The sequence below is a fragment of the Phanerochaete carnosa genome (assembly GCF_000300595.1).
Source record: "Phanerochaete carnosa HHB-10118-sp unplaced genomic scaffold PHACAscaffold_9, whole genome shotgun sequence".
Taxonomy (NCBI): Eukaryota; Fungi; Basidiomycota; class Agaricomycetes; order Polyporales; family Phanerochaetaceae; genus Phanerochaete; species Phanerochaete carnosa.
This window is the reverse complement of record NW_006767636.1, coordinates 1,819,033-1,831,210: the sequence shown is the minus strand read 5'-3', so window position 1 is coordinate 1,831,210 and position 12,178 is coordinate 1,819,033. Positions and strand designations below refer to the sequence as shown.

The 12,178-nt window shown below is 55.1% G+C and overlaps 4 protein-coding genes across 4 annotated transcripts; 2 read left to right on the top strand and 2 right to left on the bottom strand.

The window, feature by feature from the left end:
• The first annotated feature begins 3,131 nt into the window (after nt 1-3,131).
• Nucleotides 3,132-4,527, top strand: PHACADRAFT_187419 (uncharacterized protein). Its single transcript, XM_007399787.1, has one exon. It carries the CDS (start codon nt 3,137-3,139, stop codon nt 4,445-4,447), a length of 1,311 nt encoding a protein of 436 aa, XP_007399849.1. The 5' UTR covers nt 3,132-3,136; the 3' UTR covers nt 4,448-4,527.
• Nucleotides 4,528-4,738: 211 nt separating this feature from the next.
• Nucleotides 4,739-6,502, top strand: PHACADRAFT_262519 (uncharacterized protein). The gene is made up of 4 exons (XM_007399786.1): nt 4,739-4,964; nt 5,025-5,786; nt 5,839-6,192; nt 6,250-6,502. Exons 2-4 carry the CDS (start codon nt 5,064-5,066, stop codon nt 6,427-6,429), a joined length of 1,257 nt encoding a protein of 418 aa, XP_007399848.1. The 5' UTR covers nt 4,739-4,964; nt 5,025-5,063; the 3' UTR covers nt 6,430-6,502.
• A 4-nt stretch (nt 6,503-6,506) lies between these two features.
• Nucleotides 6,507-7,316, bottom strand: PHACADRAFT_151015 (uncharacterized protein; the record flags this gene model as incomplete). Its single annotated transcript, XM_007399785.1, has 2 exons — nt 6,507-7,092; nt 7,154-7,316. Coding segments are annotated over 2 exons (721 nt in total), but the record flags the coding sequence as incomplete, so codon positions are not given.
• Nucleotides 7,317-7,625: 309 nt separating this feature from the next.
• PHACADRAFT_262514 (uncharacterized protein) lies at nt 7,626-8,967 on the bottom strand. The gene is made up of 4 exons (XM_007399784.1): nt 8,801-8,967; nt 8,681-8,723; nt 8,449-8,631; nt 7,626-8,394 (listed from the first exon to the last, which is right to left on the bottom strand). Exons 3-4 carry the CDS (start codon nt 8,453-8,455, stop codon nt 7,631-7,633), a joined length of 771 nt encoding a protein of 256 aa, XP_007399846.1. The 5' UTR covers nt 8,456-8,631; nt 8,681-8,723; nt 8,801-8,967; the 3' UTR covers nt 7,626-7,630.
• Between the last annotated feature and the right edge of the window lie 3,211 nt (nt 8,968-12,178).

The window sequence follows — 12,178 nt, the reverse complement described above, 5'->3', positions numbered from 1 at the left end:
TGGGCGTAGGTCGGCTCTATGCCAATCTTGGAGCCGTTTTTCGGTGCATGATCGCAACCACCGGCACACGCTTACGCACACGGTAAACCATCGTTTTTATCGATTTTAGCAGGGGTCGTTGCATGAATGACGCCGCACGATCGTCAATATCATCACTATTACCTGCACTTTTGATGGGGTGAGCATACAATGCCTTCGCTTTCCAGCGTGAGTCATTCACGCGCTATGCCCCTATAGACGCACAATCTTACAACATACCATTGACTGACTGCACGGGGAGATCTGCGGTCTCGGCAGGCTTACGCGTTCATTGCCGCCTCCGCCTCAATCACGCCAGCACTCCATGACTCCCTCGGCCCCGACGTCGGCTTTGCATGTGGTTCCACGTGCCTCTGTATACCCAAGCAGGCTTCGCCCGCGCAATACACCGATGCAGAAGACGCCGTGATTCTAGCCGGCGCCGTCCGACGCGTGGCACGAGATCCCAGTCGCCGGACGCCATACGTGATGCCATGTTTCTAGCCCCTGCGCACTCAACAAGTCTTTTCTCACGATATCTTGCGACATATTCGATTATGTACGTAGTATTATTCTCTCTGCAACTGTGATGCTTGAGGGCGTCCACTTACTCAATACGTTAGTCGCCTATGAGGTCCAGGCCGCATCTTTGAAACTATTAAGCAAGATAATATTGATGGTGTACTTTTCATTACTAACATTGCAAATACGAATACCCCCATAACTCTAAACATCAGCTACTGAAAACGCCACTCCGTTTGCGCGAGTCCTGAATCTCGCGCGCTTGAGTGGCGGCCTTGCTGGAGAGCGACTCTCCGGTTCCGATGCCCTGGTGGCGCTTGGTCCGATCATTCTGCGCAAATAAGTACCCCTGACACCCCTCCGGAGTTCACCGCCAAGCGCGATGAGCATGCATGAGACTAAATGGAAAATATCTCGGGTCTGTCTGGGAGCGTCTTCAAGTACTCGACGAACCTCCGGATGAGCTCGATGGTCTTGCGCGAACAACTGGTACGATGGAGGCCTTGAAGGGCTTTGGAAAACTAATATAAATAGTCGGCAACCCCAGTGACATTCGTCCGTGGCAAGCGATAATAAGCATACTTCATGGTTCCAGATGCTACTCTTCTCTGGTACCAATGATGTTACCTGCATCTTTGCGTGCCCTCGAAATGTCGAGCGTCGCCAAAATGCTCGCAAAAGTGGCCAAGACGTGCGGCTGTGCGATGAGCAGGCCGAGGCAGCGTCTAGTGCAACCGCCGAGTCACGATGAGGGACACCATACAAGGAAAATGCGCACCTGCGGCCATAGCATAACACGACGCCGAAGCTGTCTGGGGTACCTTCGTTAAAGAATTGCTTGGGTATCAATTCGTGTGCATTGTGGTACACGCTTTCGTCATGCAACATTACCCTGCGCCAACTATGAGCTATTATCTCTAGGTCAGGCCATATAGATGGCGAATATCGGATTTTAGCCATGAGCGTTGCCCCGGTCAGCGTCAAATATCTGCGGTACTCGTCAACCTGACAACCTGTAGTCAGACTACGCTCTATATACCGATGAAGCGGCAGACTGACTAAAAATTCAACGCTTTGTGTAACGTCAGGTCAGTGGTTCAACCTCTACGTTTGAGAAACCGCTCACCTGAAGCTCGTCTAGAGCGGCCTTCATCTGAGACAGCTGGCGTGCTAGACGATGTGCCCATGCTGCAGCGACGCTTTACTAGGACTGAAACGCCAACGGCCGCGAGCGCAGAGCTCTTTCAGCGTATGCCAGTCGGGTCGCGGCGCCACAAGGCTGCTAAAACTTGAACAGAGAGTCTAGAGAGAAGAGGTGCTGCCATACGCGCCCGAGCACTGAGATCTGAGAGTCGAGCTACTGATGCGTTCTTTATCTGCCTCCCGCATGCAGGGGAAATGCAAAGGCTGGGTTGATAATGTGTGCTGCTTTCAGATGGGCCATGAGAAAGAAGTACTGTGACCGCGATACGATCTTTCGTTATACATGAGATGCGGGATATGCACAACTCTGGGTCATCATCGAGCATATCATGCGATCGTCGTACCGAAAATTTGAAAGAAACACAAAGTTCGGTGGCCCTTGTCATTTCCAGCTTGTCAAGTTGAACTTGCGGTAAACTCTGCGAGGGCGATCAATCGGGCATCGCCTGAAACTTGGTATGGCGCTTATCGCAAATTTTCTTGTGAACGATTATCATGTCTGAATCCGGAAAATCTGCGATGGATATACATGATCGCGCACATAAACGCCAAAGTTGAGACCCCCAAATCCAAGTTGAGTCTGTTTAGGCATACGAACGTGAAGAAACGTGCACTTACTTGCGGTATCATGCACAATAATAGTGAGTATGATGCACTTAAGTTCATAGTACTAACTCACGGATAAATATTACAGTGAAATAAGTTGCCGACCGCTGCGAAACGATCTTTTATTTCGTCCACCACGGGCCTTCATAGACTTCTGCGTGGACTCGCCAGGCGCATCCCACTCGGGCAAGAATCGGCGTGAGAACGAGCCTAACGTCTGCGGAGCGCCCTGCGCTTTCCGACCCAGCCCGATAACTGAAAATCTTCAACGAACTTCGGCTCACGCGTACGCACTACTTACATAACATTATTCATTATTCGAGTTCTGTTAGATTGCAAGACGCAGATGCGGGATTTAAGGTGAGTTGAGCGCTACTTTCTCCTTCGTGGTGCATAAGGGCGCATTAATGCGAATGCCGATAGACAGCAGCAAGTGGTCAAATATCACCAGGACGCTCTCACTCCGGCGACTCGCTGATGATCGATGACGCGGACGTACTATTTCCCATTCAATTACCCCATGATGATATAGTTTAGTTTGTGGGGATGTGTGCCCTTCTTAGAATCGCCGCCGGCGTGTTCTACCCGCGTATGCGGGTACCTTCCTCCGCTTCATCATAACATTTGAAACCTCATATAAGTATGCCCTGCAGAAGACCCGAGTGTACTGCTATCTCATAGATGAAGCCTGACTGCCTCTCCACCCATACCCGCATTTCGGTACGTCCTCAATGTTCACATCTCAAACCATGTCACTTACGATGCTGCGGGACTTCTCCAAAGAACAATGGCGCCGAATTCATCCAATTTCGCGCATCTGCTCCATGACGTCTCGGTGTATCACGAAGAGCGACTTCCCATTGAATTGGCAGAGGCATGCATAGATTGGCTGAGCGACGACCTAGAGGCGCTCTACACCTGCGCCCGGGTATGCCGTGCTTGGCTGCCCAGGTCCTACAGCCGTCGATTTTGCGTGCTGCAGTACGGTGATGTCACTGGATCTCCGGGGTTTTTGCCGCCCAGCGCGACAAACATCGTCCGTCTGCTCGACTACCTCGGGGAGAACGACCGGGTGTGCACCTTCGTGCGGGAGCTGCGCTTGCGGACGAGGCGCGACCGTCTCCAGCTGAGCATGCTGCGAAGATTACTCTCCCATCTTCCACACCTTCTCATATGCGAGCTCGACGGCCCCACCCTGAACAGCTTCGTATCCGGTTTCACCTATCCCATGCGCCCCTACACGCCAAAGGCACTGCGGACCTTAGTGGTGCGCGCTCCTCGCGCAGCAAGAAATCATGCAGAGCTCAACGAAGTCCTCGAACTCTTCTCCGATGTTGACGACTTGCAGCTCAGCCTGCTGGATCCGCACCCAAATCAAGCTGACGTCGGAAGGCGCGGCAGTATCCGCAGGAACCCAGGACTTAGGGTGTCAAAGCTCACATTGGACAGCCGCTTTCCGCTCACCGCAGCACAGTCTCTGCGCGAGCTGCGTTTTGTACTGGACAAAACCACGCTGAGCTCACTGTCCTGTCCTGCCTTTGGCATTCAGGCCATCGACTCCAACGCTCTTGATCTCTTTCTGCAGGAGCATGGTTCATCCCTATCTACGCTGAATATCACCGACGTTGCGCGCGAGGTCGATCACTCGTTGCACCTCCTCAATATATGCCCCTCAATCGCCTCGCTCCGACTGACAGTGCCTTTGCCTGTCGGCTCGACATGGCACAGTCCCAACTTTAATGGCGGGTGGAATGCGCTATGCTCTGTCCTGTGGAACGCACCTCCTTCGCTTCGGGAGCTCTATGTTGTTCTGGATCCAATCAGCGATGACAAAACTTCCCCGCTGGGTGTGCATGCTCGAGAGGTCCTTGTGGCCTTGCATACCCTCGACTGGTCTGCGGTCGACAGGCATCTGCGGCGTCAAGGTAAAGCATGCGGACACCGTCTTTATTTGCGCATTATGGACAAGCAGTTTGAGGGCGTGCAGACGCTTCTTCTTGTGGCTGAGCAATTGGTAGAGGCGAAACTGACCGGGCGGGTGCGGCGCTATGTGGACTACGGACTGATATCTCCTTTGGCTTTACAGTCTGTTGTATAGTTATCTTTTTGCAATATGCTTCTGGACTTTATCTGTATGAAGTTTCCATCTATATCTCGGACAATTTTCAATGTCATCGCTGTTCGTTTTTCCAATATTCAATTGCCAAACGACCGAGCTTTCCCTTCAGGATGAACGCCAATGATGCCATCATGTAACCCCTAACCCCGCCATCACTGGCCCGAGCCTTGGCCGTTGCTCAACCTGGGCTCAGCGTGCTGAAACCTCCACCTCCACCGTTCCATACCCGCAGCTTCTGCTGCACAAATCATCTAATCGAACTTTTTTTTCTGCAATTATACATGAACAAGCAGAAAGCCCGTATTCCATCCTCGCAGTTGACTGGCCTGTTCAAGGCAGAGTCCATTCGCGTAAGACCGCTCTGTGTTCTGCAACTTGGTGCATTGCATATGGTGACCAGGATGTCGCAGATTCCCTCAATATACCCAGCCTGCCGGATCCCATTGCATCTGCGCTAGCGAGCGATGTCGAGTATCGTATACACCAGGTGGTGGAGGTGCGTCCATATTCTGTGCGGCCACGAGCACTCATTAGACTGTTTCTGGACTCTTGACAGGAAGCAGCACGCTTCATGCGACATGCGAGACGAACAACGATGACTACGTCGGATATCGACCAGGCGCTGCGCGTGCTCAACATCGAACCACTGTACGGCCACTACCCGCACAATCCACCTACGTTCCGCCGCGCCGGTCCTTATCCACCAAACCAGGCCGCAGGCGCAGTCTACTTTGTAGAAGACGAAGAGATCGACTTTGACCGCATCATCAAGGAGGAGAAAATCTCGGTCCCAAAGGGCACTCGCTGGACCGCACACTGGCTCGCTGTCGAAGGCGTTCAACCCCTGATACCCGAAAATCCGCCTGCAATACCTAAAGAGCACGAGCCGGAGGCGCATGGTGTCAACGGTGTCGTGAAGGCTGCATCCGCAGGCGGCTCCATCTTCCCGCCCACACCACCCTCCTCTGACCGACCGTCCCCGATCCAGGCCGTCAAGCGACCGTTGCAGCAGACGACGCAGCAGCAGCAGCTCGTCAAGCAAGTGCTCTCGCGCGAGCTCCAACTGTACTACACACGCCTCACTACGGCGCTGGTGCCCCCGGTCGACCAAACGAAACGTACAGCGGCACTCGCGAGTCTGCGGCACGACGCGGGTCTGCAGGCACTCCTGCCGTACCTCGTGCGCTGGGTCGCGGAGGGTGTGGTGGCGTCGCTCAGGACGGGTGCACAGAGCGACAACGACGGGAAGACGCTGGCGGTGCTGCTGGAGGTGATTGGAGCGCTCCTGGACAACCCGACGCTCTTTGTCGAGCCTTACGTGAGTGTCCCTGCGTAGTGTATGCGTGCGTGCGCCTGACACTCGGCTGCAGCTGCATCAACTCTTGCCGCCAATCCTGTCGACGCTCTTGCATTCGTCCCTGCCGCCCGAACATGCGACGCATCTGCGGACGCTCGCATCACAGACCCTGTCTCACTTGCTCACGCAACACTCCACAACGTATCCGTCGCTGTCCCCACGGATTGTCAAGACGCTGCTTCTCGCGTTGATCGGCAAGGACAAGAGCATGGGCACGCGAGAAGGCGCCATCTGGGGACTCATGGGCATAGGCAAAGAAGCAATCCGGAAGGGTGTGGTCGAAGGTGGAGGTGCGAAGGTCGTCGGTGCCGAATGCGCGCTTGCGATGGAGGACCAGGCGCAATCAAGCTTGGTTGGCGCTGTTATGGTAAGCGCATATGCGCTGTCAAATGCAATAATGTCTCACTAGCTGGTTGTCCCTTAGGCATCGTTCCGGAAGCTCAATGGCCGGTCTGCGAAGCCCCAGCCCCTCGACACCGCGACTGAGTCAGATGCTGCTATCATCCAGCGTCTGCGGGACACATTGGGCGACTTCTTTGCGGACCGTCTGATCGGCGACAAGGAGTGGGCTCTCAGCGTGCTGCAGGGTAACGAGGCGAGCTGACCACAGTCGCTCTCGGCATGTTTGTCCACTATGTATCCCAGTGTATTTGTTTGTCTGTGTGCCACACCCGCGTGCCTGCCACTACATAAGCGACGGCCCGTACTATCACAGAATGAACGGTATGAGCTTGTAGGGAGTCTTCCTCGCCCAATCTACCCATTGTTGTCCGAACTTGCGCCTCAGCACCTCGTCCTCCACGCGTGCGCGATCGACAAATGCAAACGCCGCCAGGACGGCGAGCACGACCCCGGAAAAGCGCAGCGCTGAGCCCCACGGTGTGCTCCACACGCCGAGCGCACCGAGGAGCGACGCGCGGTCGCGCACGCACATGTACGTGCCGACGATGAAAGCGAGCGCGCCGCCGTAAGCGGGATGGCGCACGACGGCGTACGGTCCGTGCGTCTCGAGTTTGTGGTCGTCCAGCAGCGCGAGCCGAAATGTGAAGCGGGCGCCGAGGCGGCGGTAGCACCGCGCGCGTACGGCTGCGCCTGCGCACATAAGCAGGTGCCCGAGTGTGAAATAGGATGTCGGGTGCAGACGCATCCCGACAGCCGTTAGTCGCTGCGCGAGGTTCGCGGGAAGGAGGAACACGAATGCGGGGCACGGTCCGCATGTAAAGATGAGAAGGGTGGCTTCCGCTGAGAATAGCGCGTACAACGCATACTTCGTAGTTGGCTTGTCGTCAGAAAGTAGAGGCGGACAGGCAGGGAATATTTCAGCTCACCTTCAAGATGGAGCCGCCCCACACGAGGAGCCCAGGCAGGGTCTCCTTGGCGGGAGACTCGCGTCTGAACCTGTCCTGCTCTGACGTGCGCGGGTCTGCTGTCGGTTGTTGGAGTGCGGCGTACGCAGCAATGAGATTGCACCCTAGCATGAGAGGTTTCATGAGCGGGTGCTGTTCGAGGCTGTCTGTCGCGACCAAAAGCATCCTGGCCGGACTTGTCCTCGACGCGGAGTCGCGAAAAGTCCTGTGTGACGTGTCAGACGCGGTCACGAAAACAAGGCAGGCACGAGCCGCGACTGGACCGCGCCGCGATGTGGCGGTGCACGCCGACACCGCATTCTGATCTCAGCTGGGCGAACGACGGAGCCGGCTGCGCCAGCGACGTGGACAGTCAATGCGCAGGAAGGACCATGTATCAAGCATCCTAGGTGACATTGACATGGGCAAGAGTATGTACGAGTATAGTATGAATGCTAGTCACGAGTCAGGCGTAATTACTACAGTGTTGCCAGTCCGTTGCATGGTAGGTCCCTGGTTAACGGAACGTATGTACGCCTCCACCTCCGCCCTCCACCTCCGCTCCCTCCACGTGGTTTCGTGTAAGGCACCGGGTATGATTACGAGCCTGCGCTGCTCGCCTTCTTTCACCTCCTCGGCGCCCCGCGTCGTAGCCTCGAATATCGCCTGTCCATGCTCGGTCGGCACGATCTCGTCTTTCTCGCTCAGGATAAGCAGCATCGAGCGCGATAACCGGTGTAGCAGGGATGAGCTGTCCACCTGGGCGCGCGCCATAGCGCCGACAGCGTCCCACTTGTCGAGCGCGCAGCCACCTAGATAGTGGTACGGCAGCCAGCGTTGCGGGTACACCGCTTTCACCATCGCCGGGATGGATGCGAAGGGGTTCTCGAGCACAAAGCCCTTGACGTTCCGGTATTTGTCTGTGTCTCGCAGCCGCGACACGAGACAGACCGCCGCCGCGCCGCCGAGCGAGTGGCCGTAGATGACGATGTTCGACGACGGGAAGCGCTTGCAGGCGTATGCAAGGGCCTGCTCGTAGTCCGACATGATCCCGCGTTCGGTCGGGCGCCGGGGCGTCGATTTCCAAAACGAGCGCGGGGCGACTGCCAGGATCGCCGTATCGCTCATGGCATCAGAGGGCGGTGCCGCCTTCGGCGTAAGGCGGATGCCGAGCAGGAGACGTCGGAAAAGGGGTATCCGGCCCAGTGGTGTCCCAGCATTTCCTCACGTGAGGTTTAGTGCAAAGGTAAACACAGAGGCACCAGCAGATCGCCTACCTTGCATATAAAATATTACGGTCTTCGGGTCTGTAGCAGCTTGGGCCAATGCCTCCCTACAGACGAGCAAGCCGTAGAGAGCGTTTCCTCTTTCGCCCTCTATTGTAACTTCTTCGCAGCTTATGCCCTTGCCGATCTTCACGTCCTTCAGCTCCTCCTCGCGAGCGCCCGGTGGAAGATAACCTACAGGACACTGTTAAACGAGCTGCACGACAGCAAAACACTGACTTACCCATGTATATAATTCGGCGCTGGAATAGGACCATCATGATGCACTGAGGAAAAGGATAGCAGTGGCCACAACCTGAGCTCTTCGCAACGGTTATAGATGAAACAAGCGCAAAACACCCACTTTATATGTCCAAAGCACTATCGGCAGTCCTATGACGACCGCGACAGCAAGAAGCCCGGAAGGAGCCTCAGAAGATGGGACGAATGTCAGGGCGCCAAGGAGGCGCGGCTGAGTAAATTCTGTCAAACAAGAATATACGCTGGTCTCGACAGCGTGGCGTTGGACCACTAATCCGTCATGCCGTCCTGCCGTGGAATCAAGATTGCGCCGAAAACTTCTTTCGTTTATAGATGTCAAAATCGGTCGAAATGGTATCCTAGGGCAACTTCTCTTCCGAGCAAGCCATAGCCGGGGAATTAGCGAAGGGCGACACGCACTCAGCATTTTCCCCTCGCGATCCACAAAGCTTTGAAAATGCCGTGGTCTTGAGGCCATAGCGTTACTGTGTTGAGAGTTAGAGCAAAGGACGTACAATAAAATACGCGTACTGGTGGTGTGACGGAGAGTGCAGCGGCTATGTTCGAGAACAGTGGGTTCACTGAGCATGGCTTACGTCATCAGCGCAGAGCCGCTAGAAAACGTATGTTTCTCTATGACGAGCTTGGCTAGCCCAAGCCTGTCTTAATATTGGTATGTCTAGCCTGGTGGCTAAAGTCCGCGGCGCGTTGTTTGTACTGAGCGTTCCCTACTAGCGTGTGAGACTGGAGAGCCAAATGTTCGTGAGTCACAACATTGAAAGAGGTTCACAAAGTGGATAGGGTGTCATGATGAGAGCTCTAGTTGGGTAACATAGCCCCGCAAGCTGTGTAGGTGACGTGGCTATGTATAGACCTTAACTTTAGGCTCAAACTCTCGAGTCGGGTGCGTTGGTGGACGGTGGCGGTTAGTTAGGCACCCGACGCTTTGCAAAGATACGCAAGAGCTATAAGGGGTTTACCGTAAGCGCGCTCCTGAGCACATCGAGAGCCAAGATAAAAAAAGATTCCGTGCACAGATGAAAGGATAGGCAGGTGATGTACAGGCGAGGGTGCAGGGTCTTGTGCGGGGCTGGACGCGGGCAAGACCTGACGAAATCGGAAGGTGCGCGCATCAAAGAGAGCGCATCAAATTTGATGCGCCGAGGCCTTCTTATTCAAGCAGCCTCAATTTGTCCGCCGTCCGCTCCCCTTCGCCTAGCCGACAAGCACTTGAAGCGTAAGGGGCCACAAAACCAGTCACAATCTCCTGCCGATTTCCCTATACCACAGACAGGTTGGGAAAGTGCCCCTACCCAGATCCTCCAGTGAATTCCTCCGAGTGGTGTCGACGGGCCCGGCTTGGAGGCCTCATGGTCTGCCAGCGTGAGCTGGGCCCTGGGCCGTGTCGAGCCGAGCCGAGCTGCCCAGCCACGGCCCAAGTCATGGCCTGGAGGAGCAAGTAGACACGGCACCTGTAAGTGGGAAAACAAGCTGTTGTCGATACCGACGATATTTGCCATCACGAAAACAGACCCCGTTATGTCCACTTCAATCATACAAGGGCAAAACGAAGACGGGCACGAAGCGTGGCCTCAATAAGCATCAACGACCGATCGTGACCGTCGGAGTGTTGCAGCGCACCCTACGCGACACATTTTATCAAAAATTGTATGTCTTTTCGTGCTTTTTAACACGGTAACGCACGTTTGGACAGCATAGTGACGTGTCCTTGCTTGTCGTTTGCGGGCCACAGCTCGATGGCTCAGGCCTTGCGGCTTGTAGTCGTGCCTGAGACGGGCTTGCGAAAGCCCGACTCAGCGGCCTGGCATTGTACCGGTGATCTTGCAGCGGCCTGACATTGTACCATGCAGCGGCTGCCGAAACGAGGGCTGCTGTCGTCAGTCTATCGAGCAGCACCGCCTGGGAGATAAAACGATTTTTGCGCCTCGAGGAATGGCAGGTATGAAAGTTTCGCTCTAGATCAGGACTGTGACTATTCACTCAGCAGTTAATATCCCCTACTGCTGTACTTTGGGCGATGTCCCAGGATGATTCTCATGTTTATCCAGTGAGTTCCTTTGAATTTAGTCTATTTCAGTTGCCGACATCGAATCGGTGAACCCATTGGGGCGTGGAGTGCCGAGTCGCGGTCACGGCAGTTACTGGCGCCTCGCAAGGTCCTGGGCGAACTCTGACGGGGTGCTTGTGGTCAACGAATGCACCGTCGCCAAGCTCAGACGGTTTAAAGTCCTCGCTCTCTGCGAGGACGAACACCCGGCGTCTCCGCTACTCATCCCACTCTTGACGTCAGACTGCTTCGGCCGGCTCGGCATTATTGCGAACAGCGCCGGCTACGGACTCGTTGCAGAGGGCACGCCCGATAAAAGAAGCTGGACGACGGTTCGAAGCCTGCTTTTGGGGACCGTTCCATGCCTGCCAGCAGGTATGTCATTTGACTGACATGCGTGCGTCGCTTCGAGATTTAGCCTGCCTGCCTGCCTGTGGGCCGTCCCCTTCATGAGAGACATCGATCCAGCCGGGGTTAGTGGAAGTATCCTCAACATTAGTTCCTGTGGTGACTACTCTGTCATTCAGACTCTGTCCATTCCAAGTTTGGTGAGCCATGCTGATCATTACATTACTGACGGGTGGCACAGCACTCAAGGGTCGTACGAAATCGCTTAGGAAAGGCACCCTTCCTGGAACGTCGACATCGTCGACATTCAGCTGGCAGCTTCCCGGCGCCGAGCGGTGCGGTAACTCGCTCTGGAGGCTGCCTCGCATCCAAATATGCCGCCCCAAGCGCTCCATGTTCAGCCTTCAGGAAGATGCTCCTCGCCGGCTCGGCTCAGACGATCGGAGGCCTGAAGAAAGCAGTAAAAGCTCCCATCTGGACCGCTGGCCCTCGAACCTTCCGCTGCATCTGGAATTCGGGATAGAGACCATCTTTGACTGTAGCTGACAGGCAAGGGTAAGGATACATTGGCCAGCGCGGATAAATGTGCAAATATCGCACACACTCCACTGACTTTCATGGGATCGTTAAGGAAGCTGTGTTGGATATGTTCGAGATGTACGCTGCCAAGTCTGGGTAGTATCGAGCAGGAACACATACTTTTCGGCTGTTCCAGCCCTTCACACTCTCGTCTGGGAAAATGAAAGTCATTTCGAGCTGTATGGAAGTGTAACTGCGCTTTCATCGGCTTGCAATCGATCTTATGCTCCGTGTGACTGTTCGTCAGCTAGCGGGCCCCTTGCCGCGAGAAATAGAGGCCGCTCTCAAGCTAGTTGGCTCAATTCCTCTTCAAAGGGTTTCTCCGGAAGTAGCCTTTCATAACATCCCTCTACTCGCCCGTCTGCCACTGCGTGAGCATGTAGCAGCCTTGCCGCATGGCAATATTCCCCCTCCAAGGATAGTCTGTCGACATCCGTGCGCCGCACACCCGTCACAAATATAGCATGACTACCTGTCCCGTTCCCA

Coding starts and splice junctions, on each gene's coding strand:
- PHACADRAFT_187419 (XM_007399787.1), top strand. CDS start 3,137: ATGGCGCCGAATTCATCCAATTTCGCGCATCTGCTCCATGACGTCTCG.
- PHACADRAFT_262519 (XM_007399786.1), top strand. CDS start 5,064: ATGACTACGTCGGATATCGACCAGGCGCTGCGCGTGCTCAACATCGAA. Junction 5,787..5,838: donor CGCTCTTTGTCGAGCCTTAC/GTGAGTGTCCCT, acceptor ACTCGGCTGCAG/CTGCATCAACTCTTGCCGCC. Junction 6,193..6,249: donor GCTTGGTTGGCGCTGTTATG/GTAAGCGCATAT, acceptor GTTGTCCCTTAG/GCATCGTTCCGGAAGCTCAA.